The sequence below is a fragment of the Bos indicus genome, chromosome 18, assembly GCF_029378745.1.
Source record: "Bos indicus isolate NIAB-ARS_2022 breed Sahiwal x Tharparkar chromosome 18, NIAB-ARS_B.indTharparkar_mat_pri_1.0, whole genome shotgun sequence".
Lineage (NCBI taxonomy): Eukaryota > Metazoa > Chordata > Mammalia > Artiodactyla > Bovidae > Bos > Bos indicus.
The window spans coordinates 56,702,798-56,720,420 of NC_091777.1; the positions used below are offsets into that span (position 1 = coordinate 56,702,798).

A 17,623-nucleotide genomic window follows, 5' to 3' on the forward strand; every position below is an offset into this window, starting at 1 on the left:
CAGCCCGCCCTCCCCCCGCCCCGGCCGGCTCGGCTTCTCAGCGCTGCCTGGGGTCCTTTCCTCCCGGTCCCCCCACCGCCTGCCAGCCCCCGCTGTGCCGTGCCCTGCCGGGCCAGGCCTGGAGCCGACGCCACCGCCATCATGCCGGCCGTGTCCAAGGGCGATGGGATGCGGGGGCTCGCCGTGTTCATCTCCGACATCCGGAACTGTGAGAGCGCGGCCGGGGGAGATCGGGCAGGGGGGAGAGCGTGAAATGGAAGGGTTCGGGGGAGCGTTACGGAGGGGCCCAAGGATTAGAAATCCATTGCGGCCATAGAGTGAGAGGCGAGAGAGGCCACCGGGGCGGGGGTACTTAAGGGTGGGTTGGGGGGAATGGAGGGGGTTAGGGTGTCATAGTGTGTCTCTCGAGGTGACGACGCGGAGTGTTTAGAGGCATCGCGGAGGGTCTTAATAGAGAGGAGATTAGTAAAGTCCCGGGAACAGGGCATAGAGGTGTCCCCTGGGAATGGAAGGAAGACTGGGGAATCGTATTAGCGGTAGGGTTAGAGAGATCCCTGTTGTTGTAGATGAAAAAGGAAGAAGGTGCATGGGTGGGTGGGTGGGAGGGTGGGTGGGGGTACCCTGTGGAGAGGTAGAGTAGGAAGAGGCCAAAGAGGACTGGGAGGACGCGAAACACAGGAAACCTAAAAGGAACCGGGCTTGAGGGCCTGGGCGAGGGGGTGTTATAGAGACCAAGGGGCTAGACAGGTCACGGAGGCGCCCAGCTGGTTCATAGAGAGGACTTGAGAATGATAGAAAGTCCCAGGGATTTGGGGAGGAGAGATGGGAACAAGGGAGACTCTCTGGGACCTTGGTGAGGCATAGAGGGGATCCTGGATGAAGGATTGCTTAGGAGACGTGGCGGGCAGTGGAGAAGGGGCTAGAGGGATTATTGAGGGGAGCACGGAGGAGAAGCACTGCAGATGGATAGTCTTGGGAGAACCCGAAACAGGGAGCTGGGGGGCCTGGAAAGGAGAGGTCATTATAATGTGGGGACTTGCGGGAAGTGCCAGAAGGTAGAGAGCTCAGATCTCAAAGAAGGGGCCTGGGGGGGCCTTAGACATCCATGGGGAAGAGATCTGGAAAGCTGGGGGGCATGGGGGGAAGCCTGGTTCCAGAGGGGTCATGAGTCGGGGAGCAGGACAGCCCTGAATCTGGAGCCCTCTCCCCTCTGACCACATCAACATGGGGACAGCCCTCACCAGCAGGAAGAATGGTCGTGACTATGGGAGGCCTGGCGCCAAGTCAGCTCCCAGCTCTTGGGAGCGGGTGTTGGTGTTTGGAGCTGCCAAGAGCTTCAGAGACTGTATCCGCACAGGCTCCGGGGTCAGCCAGGCTTCGGTTTGAGTTTGAGTGCTCCCTTCCCCTTGCCTTGTGACCTTGAATGAGGGACTTCACCTCTCAGTTTCCTCATCTGTCAGGAGGGGCTGCCGATGGCATCTTCCTGATGGGGTTGTGATGATAACTGAATGTGAGTGAAGCGTTTCACACATTCCAGGCACTAGATGTCTTGGCTCTTGTTTTTGTTACTTGGCCGAATCTGAGGAGAGGCCTCTGCAAGTGCCCAGTGATGATTTTAGAATTTAGCAGGTATGGGATGATCTGGCACATAGTAGGTGCTCAGCGAGCAAGAAGGGTGGACAAGTGGCAGAGGGAGGTTATGTTTGTTAGGAAAGGGGTGGAACATTGAGGGGTTGTGGGTTGTGGCGGGGGGCAGCTGTTAGAAGCAGGTGTGCATTGCCTCTGACACCTACCTTGTGACCCTTGGCAAGTCATTCAACCTCTTGAAGGCTCCCTTTTCTTGTCAGCTGACTCCATTGACCAGAACATCTTGCCTCTGAAGGTTCATTCATTCATTCTCATTTGACAAATGCTTTTTGATCACTCCAGTGTGCCAGACACTTCTAGGGACGAGAGCTACCACAGTGAACAGAAATTCCTGCCCCTTGGAGCATTCGTGCCAGGAACTACAGATGATAACTAGTGCTGTGAAGAAAAATAAGGATGGGAAGAGGGGGAAGGGAACAGGATTGAGAAGGGGCAAGTGGTACAGATTTTGGAGGCAAGAGGGGTCCAGGCAGCGGAATGGCGTGTTCAAAGGTCCTGAGGTTGTAGCACACTTGGTGAGGGTTCAGATAAGAGCGAGGGGGCTTGTGTGGTTGGAGCCAAGCGAGGGAGGGTGGGAGAGGTGGGAGGTTTGGGCAGAGAAGGGATAGGGAGTGGGTACGGCTTTGTGGGCCATGGGGAGCACCTTGGCCTTTCTCTGAAGCAAGGGCGGCGGGAAGGTTTTGAGCATGGGAGGGACGAGACCTGATTGATGTTTTAAAATAGTTCCTTTGACTGCTGGATAGAGAATAGACCCAAGGAGGTAGGCATGGAAGCAGGGAAAGAATTAGGGGGCTGTTGCAGGCATCCCTGCACAAGATGGTGATTTACTCGACTGGGGTGGGAAGGAAACCGTGAGAAGTGTTTGGGTTAGAGATAGATCTTGGAGGATCTGCAAAGGGATTGGATGGCGGGGATGAGGAGGGAAAGAGAAAACAAGTGGGTGTCACCGCTGGACCCCAGTGGGAAGCCATAGGATGGGGGAGAGACTCCGACTTGGGGGCAGTGGAGATCGTTTAGCCAAAAGAATCAGGACTGGAGGATCAGGGTGCCCCTTGTCCTTGGTTTTCTCATCGAGTGTATGTTGAATGGCTGGTATGTTTCAAACCTTATCATGGGTGCCGGGAACACAGTGGTAGATAGGACAGACTTGTCTGTACCCCCATGAACCCAGAGGGAGACAGGAACTGCATAAAAATTGCAGCTGTCCATCTCCCAAACACTCGTATATGGATGTTTGTACAGCATCATTGATGATCCATAGCCAGAGAGCACAAACAAACCCAGATGTCCACAGCAGATGGATGGAAAAACACAGTGTGGACGCCCACACAATGGAATATTATTCAGCCATCAAAAAGAATGAAGTACTGTGGAGGCTACAACATGGGTGAACCTGTAAAACACCATTTTAAGGGAAAGAAGCCAGACATAAAAGGCTACATATTGTAGGATTCCAGTACATGACACGTGCAGAAGAAGCAAATCCAGAGAATCGGAAAGTAGTTGAGTGACTGCCTAGGGCGAGGGGGTGGTGGAATGTGGAGTGACTTCTAATGAGAACAGGGTTTCTTTAGGGGGTAATGAGAATGTCCTGGAGTTAGACGGTGGTGACAGATGGACAGCACTGTGGATCTGCTAAAGAAGCCCTGAATGGCACTGCCAAGTGGTGAGCTGTGTGCTCTGTAAGTTGTAGCTCAAGTTTTCTTTAACTGAAGTACAGTTGATGTACAATATTGTGTTAGTTTCAGGCGTACAGCAAAGTGATTCGGTTACACATATATGTATTTTGTTCGCATATTCTCTTCCACTGTGGTTGAATATAGTTCCCTGTGCTATACAGCAAATCCTTTTATTTCACGTATGCCACTGTTTGATGATACATTAAATTTATTTTCTTTATGTAACATAAAGTCAGATCTAAATATATTACAAAGCATTCAGGGAGGTATATCTTGTTGCCCCTCAGAAAGTCACGTGAAATTTACTTTCAGAATTGATATCGACTTGTTTAAAAGCCCTATCCTGGCTCCTTTCTTGTTCTCATCAAAAATTTTATATGCATTATTTGTTTGGCTGCACTGGGTCTTGGTTGCATCATGTGGAATCTAGTTCCCCAAACGGGGATTGAACCCAGGCCCTTTGCATTGGGAGCTTGGAGTTTTAGCCACTAGACCACCACGGAAGTCGCCCAATTTTTTTTTTTTTAAGTGGGAAAAAAAAAGAATGTAGCCGCCCTAAGTCCAATGAGGGAGAGGGCCATGGTGTTGGGAGAACAGGAGCTGTCTTATTGCATTGCCCAGACAATGTGGAGGAGTTTAGCCAGGCCAGAGGAAGGGGAGGTGAGCTCTGAAGGCAGAGGGACAGCACGTGCAAAGGTCCTGAGGCCCCGTCGAGACTCTCTAAGGTCTGTGTTACAGCTGGTACAGAGAGGGATGTGATCTGACCTTGGGGAGGTGGGCAGAGGCCAGGATGGTGTTTGTTCTGAGAGCGCTGGAGAGGGTTTCAAGCCCGAGTGAGGGAAAGAGGAGGGTTGGGGTGGGGGGGCAGGTGGAGGACAGGAGGAGAGTGGAGGCCTCCTACTGGATGATTGGCACAGTGGAGCTGGGGGGAGGATCTAGAAGGGGATGAAGGCAGGCTTTGAGGAGAAGAGCCAGGAAGGGCAAATTCTGCAGATAAGAAAGGGAGGGGTGAGGCCAGGCCTGGCCTGAAGGCGTGGTCCTGTCTTGTCTGGAGGGGGAGTCTGGCCTCCAGACACTTATCTGCTGGGAGCTCACTAAGGCAAGGGCGGGGCTCCTTCCTCTCTAGGGCCCCAGCCCTCCCCAAGCCTGAGGAGAGTGCAGGTGATGGATGGGAAGTGGGTGCTGGGAAGTAGGTGCTGGGCTGTCGCAGTGCCCCGAGCTCTCCAGGGGGCACATATTACAACAAACTGTGACCCATCCTGTTTGTGGCAGTCTTCCCCAAACCCTGGAACACAGGCCCCGGTCTGATTGCTCCCTGGGTCCCCAGTTCTACCTTCTTCAGGCCCTGGCCCATGGGAGCCCTTTTGAGGTACTTGCTGATTGAATGAATGAATGAACGAATCTATCTTTGTGAGCACTGACTGAGTGCCAGACACTCTTCTAAGTGATGAGACCACAGTGGTGAGCAAAAGTCCCCTCCCTGTGGTGCTCCCATTCTAGTGGGGAGCTGGACCAACCCACAAGTAAATATATAGTGTTCAGCTGTTCAGAGTGCTGGGAAAAAATAAAGCAAGGAAGGGGTGTAGGGACAAGGTCAGGGATGGCACTCTGGTATTGGCTGGTCAGAATCTCTCTCTGAGGTGACATTGGAGCAAAATTTGGTGGGTGGATTGGCCCATAGAAATCTGGAAAAGACATTCTTGGTTTCACAGACAGCCTGTGCAAAGGCCCTGAGGCAGGACTGTGCTTGAGGAATAGGAATGTGGGGAGAGGGTGGGAACTGTGGTCAGAGAGGGAACTAGTGGATCCAATAAGGACTTTGCTTTTACACTGGGCCAGATGGGAGCCAGGGAGAGATTCAGAGCGGTAAAGGAATAGGATTTGACTCAGCAGAAGGAATGAGTCCCACTTTGGTGATGCTCCAGCATCAGTGTGTTAAAGGAACTGGCTCGATGCCGGCAACAGACAGATCCAGGCCTGAGCCCCCTTTCTCCCTCTCGCTGTGTTTCTTGTGACCTCGGTCCACAATCGCATTCAGCACCTCCCCTGTGTCAGGACAAGGGGCTTCCCAGGTGGTGCTAGTGGTAAAGAACCTGCCTGCCAATGCAAGAGATGCAAGAGATGCAAGAGATGTGGGTTCGATCCCTGGGTCAGGAATATACCCTGGAGGAGGGCATGGGAACCCACTCCAGTATTCTTGCCTGGAGAATCCCGTGGACAGGGGAGCCTGGAGGGCTACAGTCCATGGGGTTGCAAAGAGTTGGACACGACTGAAGCAACTGAGCGCTGTGTCAGGACTGCCCTGGGCCCTGGCCCTGATCTCGGGCTCCTACCCCTGCCCTTGGGGAACCAGTGTTCCCAGTCAGAGGCCTGGGGTTTACAGAGCAGCACATGCCCTCTTCATATATTGGGAAGCAGTTCAGGAGGTCTTTGCAGCTGAGCTCAAGCCAGGGAATGACAGGGTATGACTTGGTTGCTCAAGGAGAAAACTCTGTCTAGGGGATGTTGAGCACTTTGATAACATCTAACCCGGGGCTTTCATATGTCAATCCACATAGGTACATTTTTTAAAAGTTGTTCAGTCCATGGGGTCGCAAAGAGTTGGACACAACTGAGCAACTGAACTGACTGAACTGAACTGAGTCAGTGATGCTAACCATCTCATCCTCTGCCCCCTCCTTCTCCTTTTGCCTTCAATCTTTCCTAGCATCAGTCTTTTCCAATGAGTTGGAAATTAACTATACCTCAGTTTTTTAATTGAGTTCATATATATATATATACACACACACACACACACACGCATATATCCTTTTTCAGGTTCTTTTTCATTTTAGGATATTATAAGATATTGAGAATATAGTTCCTTGTGGTATACAGTAGGTTCTTATTTATCTCTTTTATGTATAGTAGTGTATGTATGTTAATCCATAACTCCTAATTTATCCCTCCCAACTTCCCAGCTATCCCCTTTGGTAACCTTAAATTTGTTTTTTATGTCTGTGAGTCTGTTTCTGTTCCATAAAGAAGTTCATTTGTATCATTTTTGTAGATGCCCCAGATAAGTGATATCATATGATACTTGTCTCTCTCATATATTTGTTACTTCATTTAATATGACAATCTCGAGGTCCCTCCACATATAGACATTTTAATTTTCCAGGAGTCACATTACAAAAGTAAAACTGGGGAAATTAACTTTAACATGTTTTATTTCCTTTACCCCGGGATGGCCCAAATATTACCTGAATGTGTAATCGATATTTTTCAATGATTAATGAGACAGTTTATGTTCCTTTCTCCACTCGGAAGCTCCGTTTTCATTGGAAATAACTTGCTCTGTCTGAATAGTTTACAAAACTTGTGGTTAAAAAGAAGCTTCACAAAAGGGTCCAAGTCGTTCCAAACATACTTTCCCGGTAACTGAGTGGAGGATCATTTTTTAATTTTTAACTTATTACAAGTAAATTAGGAATCCAGTCCCTCAGAGGCACCAGCCGTATTTGGAGTGCCCAGTGGCCGCGTGTGGCCAGTGGCTCCCCTAGTGGACGGAGCGGGGATAGCACGTTGTGAACTTCACAGGGATCCAGAGTCAACAGTCTGATCTCCCAGAAGCCTCTTTGAGGACTCCGGGCTGTCAGGACTTGTGTGGGAGACAGCAGGGCACATCCTCGTAGAGAGTAACATTTGCTCCTTTGTACTGTAAACAGCAGTTGTCTGGAAGGCACGGAAGGGCCTGGCAGTGAGGCGCCGGATAGTGCCTGGGTTACCTGACTGCTGTAAAAGCGTCACAGTCCCTTCTTGGCAGTCAGGGTTGGTGAAGATCCCTTTGATGGCAGTGACAGCCCCACCCCGATGCCCCAGGTTACATGTTCAGGGAAGCTGCAGCTCCCCCAGCCAGGAGTCCCCTGGTATATGTGGAGCGTTCAGCAGTCACCTGCCCTGGCCTGTAGCCAGACGGTGGCCTCGTTCCCTCCTGCACGGCCCTCACAGCAACTGCTGCAGGCAGAAGAGGTCCCCTGCCTTCCCGTGGCTCCCCAGCACCTGCAGGGAACCCTGCAGTCTACCGCCACCTGCTGTGCTAGCCCCTGGGCTTTCACACAAGCTGACCTTCGTACCCCAAGCACACCTCCCCTTATTGCTGCTTGATGCATTTCAGCCTTGTCCTTTGAGCCTCAAATCCTAGGAGTGGGGTTCCCTGGCAGTTCAGTGGTTAGGGCTCCATGCTTCCTCTGCAGGGGGCATGGGTTTGAGCCCTTGTCTGGGAGCTAAGATCCTGCATGCTCTGCTGTGCGGCCACCAAAAAAAAAAAGTATACCAGGAGCTGGGTACCAGGAAGCTTTCTTCCTCCCATCTGATTCTAGCCTCCCAGCCTTCACCGTGTTTGCCTCTGTCAAAGGTTTCCACGTTAGCCCTATCAGCCTCCCCTCCAATCAGGGAGCATCCCCAGGGCAGAGCAGGGTCTGAGCCTGGCCCAGGGAATGTTTGAAGATAAAGAAATCTCTTTATAATAAACACCCTGAAGTGCTTACATGCCTCCTGTGACAGGAAGCTCACTTTCTGTTGCAAGCTGCCCCTGAGTGATGAAAAATTTCTTCCAAAAGCCCAGTTCTGTCACAGCTGCCTATAGCCTCTTTGTCCCATGCGTTACCCTCAGCAGCACCCAGGTGCTGTCTCTGGGCACCTGGGCACTAGATATTTGCAGAGGTTATGTGCTCTGCCAGAATGCCCTTCCTCAGGGCCACAGAGCATTCTCTTTGGGAGACCTGATGCTTTGTTCTTTCTGTGAATTCTTTTTTTATAGGGAAGTATATTGGTGATCCAGAAGACAATGTCAAATAGATGTGGACAATTTAAAGACTTTTTAAAGTTTATTTTTAATTTTTACACATAGAAGCCACTAATATTTTTTATTAAAGGACTGAAATGTCCAACTATAGCATAATAAATGAATAATTCACTCAGCTGACTATCATAAATTCTTTTTTAAAAATTTTTATTTATTTGGCTGCATTGGGTCTTAGTTGTGGCGTGCAGGTTTTGGGGTGGGCTTAGTTGCTCTGCCGCACGTCGGCTCTTAGTTCCCTGACCAGGGATTGAACCCATGTCCTCTTAATTGAAGGTGGATTCTTAACCACTGGACCGTGGGTAAGTCCCTTAATGTTTGTTTATTTATTTGGCTGTGCTGGGTCTTACTTGCAGCTCACGGGATCTTTAGTTGTGGCCAGCAGGATCTAGTTCCCTGACCAGGTATCTAACCTGGTCCCTCTGTGTTGGGAGCATGGAGTCTAAGCTACTGGACCACCAGGGAAGTCCCAAGGAATTTCTGAATATTCTTTAAATTTTCCTTATCTGTTTGATATTCTTTTCTATGTCCTTGATGTACTTAACTATAAAGACATGTTAATATATATTCCTATACAAATATATATATTCACTTATAGGTGTATATATATATAGTGTATCTATAAAAAAGCTCACAGATCATAAATGATGAATTTTGATGAAGCCATCATCAAAATCTGATGAATTTTCCCCAGCTGAACTCAGCTGCATAACTGGCCCCCAGATGCAGGAACAAATAATAAATGAATAATTTATTCATTTTAAATTTTTACCCAGCTCCCCAGCACCCCCTGCTCACTGCTCAGTCATCCAACACTCTTGGTTAGTTTTGCCTGCTTCTTGAAGCTTTTAATAGAGGTGTAAGCAAAGGCCGGAGAGGGGTTTAGTGTCGGAAAGGTAATTACCATTCAGGTTTCCATCTGCCTGTGGTAAAGGTTAGGCAGCCACTGTGTGGTATGTGGTCCATTTAGAAAAACTGTTTTTGTTTTTATTTCTTTTCTGGTTCCTACAGAATAGCTTTAAGTCAACTTAAGAGTGTTGCACAGGCTGGGAGAATGAACGGAGCATGCGCACGTGGAGCATGCGCACCACCTGCGTGGGTGCAGGTCCCCGCCCCTGCCCCGCTCCCAGGGGAGGTGCTGTCCTGACGCCCGGGCCACCCTCCCCTGGGCACTCAGAAGAGTGGCTTAGTTCTCCCTGGTGAACTGCGCCTGAACTCTCCTCATCTTTCACGGCCCTCCTCAAATGTCCCCTCCTCTCGGCAGCCACCAGCAAGGCCCCACGGGTGCCCCCGTGACTTCCATCCACGCATACCTTGCTCAGGTGTGGGCGGAGGATATGCAGCCTGCGCCCCACCGGGCCCCGAGGCCCTGGGGGAGGCTCAGAACTGCTGTAGTCCTGGGTACCCGGCGTGGCCCTCCTCAGCCTGCCCCGCAGGGCTCAGGAACCGTGTAATTAATAAAGGAAGCGTCAGATGGGCTCTGGGGCCACACAGGCTGGTTCAGCCTCATCACGGCCCTTCATCGCCTAGGTCCCGGAGACCTCCTCCCTCCCTGAGGACTGGGAGCGGGTCACTGTACCTCTTCAGGCTCTTTGTATTTTTTCACATCTTGTCTTTCCTGAGCGCAGCCACTCAGTAAGCCTGTGAAACATGGAGTCATTACTAGAAAAGTGGCCCATGCTCAGCCCTCAGGTGGTTCCCACTGTGGTCTGGGGACGGCGCAGACCCAGACACCACAGCAGCGCTGACCCGGGCAGTGTGGGGAGCCCCGGGAAAGCCTGAGAGCAGTCCTACCCAGAGTGTGAGCAGCATGTGTGGTTTTTAACTTCCTCGGGAGCCACATTTTTGTTAAAAAGCAGAAAGGAATGGGCCAAATTAATTTTAATGTATTTATGTAATTTGATACACTCTTGTTCAGTCACTCGGTCGTGTCCGACTCTGCAACCCCATGGGCTGTAGCATGCTAGGCTTCTTTGTCCTCTACTGTCTCCTGGAATTTGCTGAAATTCATGTCGAGTCTGTGATGCCATCCAACCCTCTCATCCTCTGTCACCCCCTTTTCCTCCTGCCCTCAGTCTTTCCCAGCAACAGAGTTTTTTCCAGTGACTCAGCTCGTCACATCGAGTGCCCAGAGTATTGAAACTTCACTTTCAGCATCAGTCCCTCCAATGTATATTCAGGATTGATTTCCTTTAGGATTGACTGGTTTGATGTCCTTTCTGTGTACAGGACTCTCAAGAGTCTTCTCCAGCACCACAATTTGAAAGCATCAGTTCAACATGTTATCAGTATTTAGATTTTTTTTTTTTTTTCATTTAAAACCACCCTAATGGCAGAAAGTGAAGAGGAACTAAAGACCCTCTTAATGAAGGTGAAAGAGGAGAGTGAAAAAGCTGGCTTAAAAGTAAACATTGAAAAAACTAAGATCATGGCATCCAGTCGCATCACTTCATGGCAAATAGATGGGGAAAAAATGGAAATGGTGGCAGATTTTTTCTTGGGCTCCAAAATCACTGCAGATGGTGACCATAGCCATGAAATTAAAAGACACTTGCTCCTTGAAAGAAAAGCTATGGCAAAACTACATATCTATATTAAAAAGCAGAGACATCACATGGCTGACAAAAGCTGGTCTCGTCGAAGCTGTGGTTTTTCCAGTAGTCATTTATGGATGTGAGAGTTGGATCATAAAGAAGGTTGAGTTCCGAAGAACTGATGATTTCGAACTGTGGTGTTGGAGAAGACTCTTGAGAAGCGTCCCTTGGACTGCAAGGAGATCAAACCAGTCAATCCTAAAGGAAATCAATCCTGAATATTCCTTGGAAGGACTGATGCTGACGCTGAAGCACCAGTACTTTGGCCACCTGATGCGAAGAGCCGACTCATTAGAAAAGACCCTGATGTCGGGAAAGATTGAGGGCAGGAGAAGGAGGTGATAGAGGATGAGATGGTTGGATGACATCAACTGACTCAGTGGACATGAGTGTGAGCAAATTCCTGGAGATAGTTGAAGGACAGGGAAGCCTGATGTGCTGCAGTCCATAGGGTTGTAAAGAGTCAGATACAACTTAGCAACTGAACAACAACAAATAATTAATATTTTAAACTTTACAATGAGATAGTTTACATTCCTTTTCTTCCCCCGCACTGAGTCTTCTAAATGTGTCTTTGCCACTCACTTCAGTAGAGAACAGCTACCTTTCAGGTGCTCGAGAGCTGCCTGGCTGACAGCCGCCACATTGCACAAGGCAGCTGTAGCATCTGCTCGGAAATGACCAGGAGGTGCTGATCAGAGGGGGCTTCCTGGAGGCATCTGCTTGGAAATGACCAGGAGGTGCTGATCAGAGGGGGCTTCCTGGAGGCATCTTCTTGGAAATGACCAGTAGGTGCTGATCAGAGGGGGCTTCCTGGAGACATCTGCTTGGAAATGACCAGGAGGTGCTGATAAGAGGGGGCTTCCTGGAGGCATCTGCTTGGAAATGACCAGGAGGTGCTAATCAAAGGGGGCTTCCTGGAGGAGCTGGCCGCTGAAGTGGGGCTTGTGGGAGCTTCCCTGGAAGTTGGGAGTGGTTGGTGAGGCAGGGTTTCTAAAGAGAAGGAGAGGACATACTCTCAATTGCTCCTTCATTTATTCATTCATCTGAACCTCCTTGTTGCCTTGGCACAAGCCATGGGTCAGAGCAGTCTCCACCCTTCATATGACTAGCCGTTTATTTTTATTGTTTATAATATTTATTTTTATTTATTTGACTGTACCAGGTCTTTGTTGCAGCATATTCTAGTTCCCTGACCAGGGACCAAACCCAGCCCCCTGCATTGGGAGCTTGGAGCCTTGGCCACTAGACCACCAGGGAAGTCCCGACCAGACATCTGTTAAGCACCTGCTGTATGCTGGGCACTGTTCTAGAAACTCCCTCATGATGGCTTGTAATGAAGAGGGAGCCGAGGTTTGACGGTAGAGATAAATGGTTATGCAATGTGACATGTGCCAGGGAGGACATTTTTTAAAATGAGGAAACCGAAGAATAAAGCATTGCCTTTAAAGAACTGGCCAGGAAAGGCCACATGGAGGAGGTGACAAGAGCTGAGACCCAAATGATGAGATGAGAACTAGACAGATGGGCATGGCAGGTGCAAAGGCCCTGGAGGTGGGAGGGCATTGGAATGGCCCTGGAACTGGCGGAGGCCCGCCAGGCAGGACACACAGTGAGATGTGAGGGGTGACCAGGGCAGGGCCAGAGGGTTTGCTGGCCCCGGGGTGGAGTCCCCGCCCTGGGAGGCAGGGAGGCTGCTGCAGTGATCCAGGTGGGCGGGCATGGGGTCTGGACAAGGTGGTCATGGTGGAGGTTGTCTGGGCTCATGTTCTGAAGGTCGAACAGAGAGGACGTGGCGACGACTTGAGTGAGGGGTGAGGACACCCAGGTTTCTCTTCTTGGAGGAGCTGAGTGAGTGCTAAAGCCTGTCAGGGGTGTGATGGTGAAGTCTGGCTCGAATGGGACTGGGAGGCTGGGGGAGGGACACAGCCGGTGGTGAGGGTGGCCGAGACCAGGTCACTGTCCAGTCGGATCGTGGTCCGATGGGGTCTCCTGGGCATCAAGGAGCACAGAGGCTCATGGGGCCCAGGGAGGCCCTCTCAAGTCCGCCTCTGGGTGGGTCTCGTGAGAAGAGTAGGGATGTGGCAGATGGACGTGTAGCGGGGAAGGAGGAAGTGGGTCTGTGGGCCAGGCTTCGGGGGTGGGATGGGGTATGGAGAGAACTGGCAGGTTGTGAGGAGGGACCAGGTGGCGGCAGGGGAGGGCGTCGGGAAGCTTAGGATGCAAGGCCTGGTGAACGAGTCAAATTAGGAAGCTGAGGGCAGAGCAGGTTTTCAGGAGATGCTGAGCTCAGTGGGGATGTGGGGTTGAGGGTCCCAGGGGTTGGCTTGAGGGCAGCCAATCTCTTCACTCATTCATTCATCACACATTCTCTGCCAGGGGCTTATTTCAGCTGGGGGCTGGTGCAGAGCCATGGATGTGATGGGAACAGGAGGAGGAAGAAGGGAGGGGGTCAGGGATTACTTCAGAGTATGTGCCAGGCTTTTCCTCTGGGTGGTAGGGACCCCTGAGTGAACGTTCTCACCTCCCTGAAGCTCCCATATAGAGATGGAGTCCGAGGCCTGACTTCAGCCCCCAGACCGGGACCCCAGCATAGAGAGAATCGCCCTTCCTCCTGGGAGGGTCCTGGCCCCGGAAAGTGAGGTCAGGCAGCTCAACTCTCTGGGACCCTCCTCACCTGCCCTGCCTTCTCCTCCCCAGGTAAGAGCAAGGAGGCAGAGATTAAGAGAATCAACAAGGAACTGGCCAACATCCGCTCCAAGTTCAAGGGTAGGCTGGGGGCCCATCTCCTGGGTCTGCGGGAGGAGTGGGCTGGGGGCTGGAGTACCCGGGACTTGTAAGTATAGTCCTTTCTCACTTTTGCCACCCCGTCCTCCTTCCTCTGACCCCAGGGGACAAAGCCTTGGATGGCTACAGCAAGAAAAAGTATGTGTGTAAACTGCTCTTCATCTTCCTGCTTGGCCACGACATTGACTTTGGGCACATGGAGGCTGTGAACCTGCTGAGCTCCAACAAGTACACGGAGAAGCAGATTGTGAGTCTGGGGAGGAGGACCCCTGGGTCTGAGGGTGGGGCTGGGGGCCTGGACCCCTGGGTCTGAGGGAGGAGGGACCGGGAGCCAGACCCTTGGGTCTGAGTCAGGAGGCCTGGGGGCCTGGACGCCTGGGTTGAGTCGGGAGGGGCTGGGGGCCTAGACCCCTGGGTCTGAGTCGGGAGGGTCTGGGGGCCTGGACCCCGGGTCTGCAGGAGGAGGGCCTGGGGGCTGGACCCCTGGGTCTGAGTCGGGAGGAGCCAGAAATGTAGACTGCAGGGCTGAGGGTCAGTTAGCCACAAGCCCCCCACCTTCTTCTCGCCACCCAGGGTTACCTGTTCATCTCGGTGCTGGTGAACTCCAACTCCGAGTTGATCCGGCTCATCAACAACGCCATCAAGAATGACCTGGCCAGCCGCAACCCCACCTTCATGTGCCTGGCCCTGCACTGCATCGCCAACGTGGGCAGCCGCGAGATGGGCGAGGCCTTCGCCGCTGACATCCCTCGCATCTTGGTGGCTGGGTGAGGCGCTGGGGACCCAGCTGCTGGGGCGGGCTAGACAAGCCCCAGCCCAGTTTGAGGGGCCGAGAGGTTGCGTCGCCTGCCCAGGTCTCCCAGCCGGGACGTGGGGGTTATGCTGGGCTTGGTGACAGCCCCATGCTTGTCCCCTATCATCTCACCAGTCTGACTTGGCCTTGTAAGGCAGCTCCCCAGCAAAGCCAGTGGGATGTCTGTCTAACTGACCTTTTTTTTTTCATATTTATAAATTATTGTTTATGTACCATAAGAAAAAATAAGGTCAAAAGTACAGTTAAAAAAAGTAGAAATTTGTTACTATTTATTAATAACTTACTATTCTTGGTAAGAACTAGAAAAATGTATTGTCCCAAATAAGAGACAGTCGAAAGGCTTGGAGAGTTTCCTAGGCATTTTCCTTTGACTCTCATACAACGTTGGTTACCATGTGGTATAAGATAAACCAATACAAAGAGAGTGAAATAACCTTTTTATAAAAATAACAGGAAGCACAGGCCTAGTAATGAGAAACACTGGAAATAAATATAATGATAGTGTTAGTCGCTCAGTCACGTCTGACTCTTTGCAACACTGTGGACGGTAGCCCACCAGGCTCCTCTGTCCGTGGAATTCTCCAGCAAGGATACTGGAGTGGGTGGCCGTCCTGCAAAATGAATTAAATGACTTTTTGCTCGCAGGAATGAAGGGGCTATCACTGAATGTGATAAAACTTGCAAAATTCCTGATTGACCTTTAACATCTGGTAAAGAAGAGGCAATGACCTTAAATTATGTCGGTGACAGCCTTCCAGAACTTTTGCCTCTTCTCCATTCATTCATTCAACAATCATCTATTGGGCATCTATGTGTGAGGCGCCGTGCTCGTTGCTGGGGACGTAGCCATGACCAGAGGCAGACATGCTTATCATCCTCCCGGTGTTCACGGTCCAGAGGTGGGAGATAAACATTGATTGAATAATTGTAGGATGAAACGTATTACTTCCTCTCGGAACCCTGCTGTGGGGTACAGGAGCCTAAGGGCATTTAGTGGGAGCATTTGAACTAGGCTGGGGGTCGGAGGGCTTCTCAGAGGAAGTGGCATTAGGTTGAGAACTGGGTGAGGAGGAGGAGTTGGCTGTGGAAAAAGGAAAGGCATGAAGGTCCGTGATCAGCCTGTGATCTTTCTAAAGCAGGAGGGCATTGAGCAATTATTTCTTGAGCACCTGCAAAGTCCCGGGCTCTGTTCTGGGCGTTGGGAGGCAGGAGGGAGCTGGGGGAACAGTTGTCCCCAACCTCAGGGAGCTGGCATCTGAGAGGCGCTCCAAAGAGCGAACGCATAGGCAGAGAAGTGAGTTGAGTTCAGACAGTGACAGCTACACTGAAGGAAAGAAAACAGGTGGCAGGATGCGGATTGGCTACTTAAATCAGACTCATCAGGGAGGGTGTCTTCACGGAGGTGCCATGTACCTGGAGGCTGGAATGAGGAGGAGAAGACAATTAGAAGTATCGGAGAAAGTGTTCCAAGCAAAAGGAGCAGTAAGTGCAAAGGCCCTGGGTGGGTATGAGCTTTGTATTGGGTTGGCCAAAAAGTTCACTTGGGTTTTTCCATAGTGGTGTTTGGATTTTATTCTGATCGAAATGGGAAGCAATTGGTGTGTTTTGAGCAGGTAAAACCATTGCTGTTTTGAACTGGATTTTGCTAAGAGCATTAGCTGAACTGGATGAACCTGGGTATTGGTTTTGGGGCCCTTCAGCCTCTGGGAACAGAAGACAAAGCTTGTTCAAGCAGAGGCTCCAGAGGCCACACTTCAAAGTGAGGGTGACCTAGAAATAAATCCCCTTAGGGAGTATAGGCAGAGTTACCCCTTTCAAGTCTTGGCATGGAACAGGCCACAACACTGGTTTTCAGCCTGATTTTCCCTTTCCTGGATCATCCATAGATCTGTAAGCCAAGCTGTAGTTTAAAGTGATACACACGGCTAGTACCCTAGTGCCTGACAGACGCAAACAAGTCTTTTTCTGGAGAAAGCCACTTTCACCACAAGCCTCTATAATTTCCCTAGATGAAGCTCCAGGTTACATGAGAAGCTCACAGTTGAAAATCACTAAATGCAGGCTGCAAGGCGCCATGAAGGAGAGCCAGCAAAAAGAAAACGGAAAATAACAGTTGAATTGGAGTTTTCAGGGAATTCCGTGGTGGTCCAGTGGCTAGAACTCAGCATTGTCACTTCTGAGGGCCCAGGTTCAATCCCTGGTTGGGGAACTAAGATCTCACAAGCCACGTAATACAGCCAAAAAAAGAACTGGGAGTTTTCATAAAGAAAATAAGTGTTTTAGTTTAGCAGCAGAGTAGACAGAACCAAAGCAGGGATTGGAAATAGGCAGAGGAACTGGACACGTTGATCAGAATGCAGCCCAGAGAAGCAAAGAGGTGGAAAAATTTAAGAGAGGCTAAGAGTCAAGGGAGATACAGTCTAACAACACCGTTTAGAGTTCTAGAAAGAGAAAAGGGAGAGAATCGTAACAGAGGCAGTGTTTGAACAGATGACAGCTAAGGAGATCCAAGAATCAATGCAAGAGCTTGATCCTAAGATTCAGATAGCCTAGAGACTGTAGGGGGCGCCAAACCTCCTCCGGGCTCCTCCCACACACAGGCGCACCTGCCTGGGGGCCTCCACAGGCTCTTGGGTCTGCGGGGAAGATCTGTGTAGATTTTTAGTGTTTTCTCGCAGTTTTCTGTTCACCTGCTGCCTTATCAGTGAGGCTTTCATCCTAAACACCATCCCCAGAGCTCCTGCGCTAGGTGGCCCTGGAGCACTGAACCCAGACAGTATCTGTTGTAGGATGGGGCTGCCCTGGCAGGAACATAAGCTCTCTGAGGACACACTTTGGACCAATTTGTCCACCACTCTGTCCAGTATTCTTGTCCGGAAAATCCCACGGACAGAGTCTGGCGGGCTACAGTCCATAGGGTTGCAGAGTCAGACGCAGCTGAGCTACAGAGCACACACACACAGTCCGCAGTGCCGACAGGAGCGCCCGGTGCCCAGTAGGTGCTCAGATAAGCAGACGGTGACTGAGTGAAGGTGCAGAGCCACGCTTGCCCTGCCTGTGACCCCATGAGGTCACTGGGATGCAACCCATTTTGCAGAGGAAGAGACGGAGGCCCAGTGGGCAGTGAGGGCAGTAGCAGAGGGTTCCTGGAAGGCTCTTGTCGCCTCTCGCTGGACAGCCTTCCCAGGAGGGGTGAGAGGAGGAGGGGGTGTGCCAGGCTGGGGTCGCGCTGAGCCCCCCCACCCACTCTGTGTGCCTG

At 51.0% G+C, this 17,623-nt stretch overlaps 1 protein-coding gene across 3 annotated transcripts in view; it reads left to right on the top strand.

The window, feature by feature from the left end:
• The window catches only part of AP2A1 (adaptor related protein complex 2 subunit alpha 1), a 27,948-nt gene continuing 10,325 nt past the window's right edge, over window positions 1-17,623 (top strand). For 2 of the 3 annotated variants that reach the window (XM_070771507.1, XM_070771508.1), the window contains exons 1-4: window positions 1-208; window positions 13,464-13,532; window positions 13,655-13,797; window positions 14,124-14,317. In XM_070771507.1, coding sequence (XP_070627608.1) covers window positions 142-208; window positions 13,464-13,532; window positions 13,655-13,797; window positions 14,124-14,317 — 473 coding nt within the window. In that variant the 5' untranslated portion in view covers window positions 1-141. Of the gene's footprint in view, window positions 209-13,463; window positions 13,533-13,654; window positions 13,798-14,123; window positions 14,318-14,358; window positions 15,847-17,623 lie in introns of those variants that run through there. The other variant, XM_070771509.1, reaches the window with a different exon arrangement.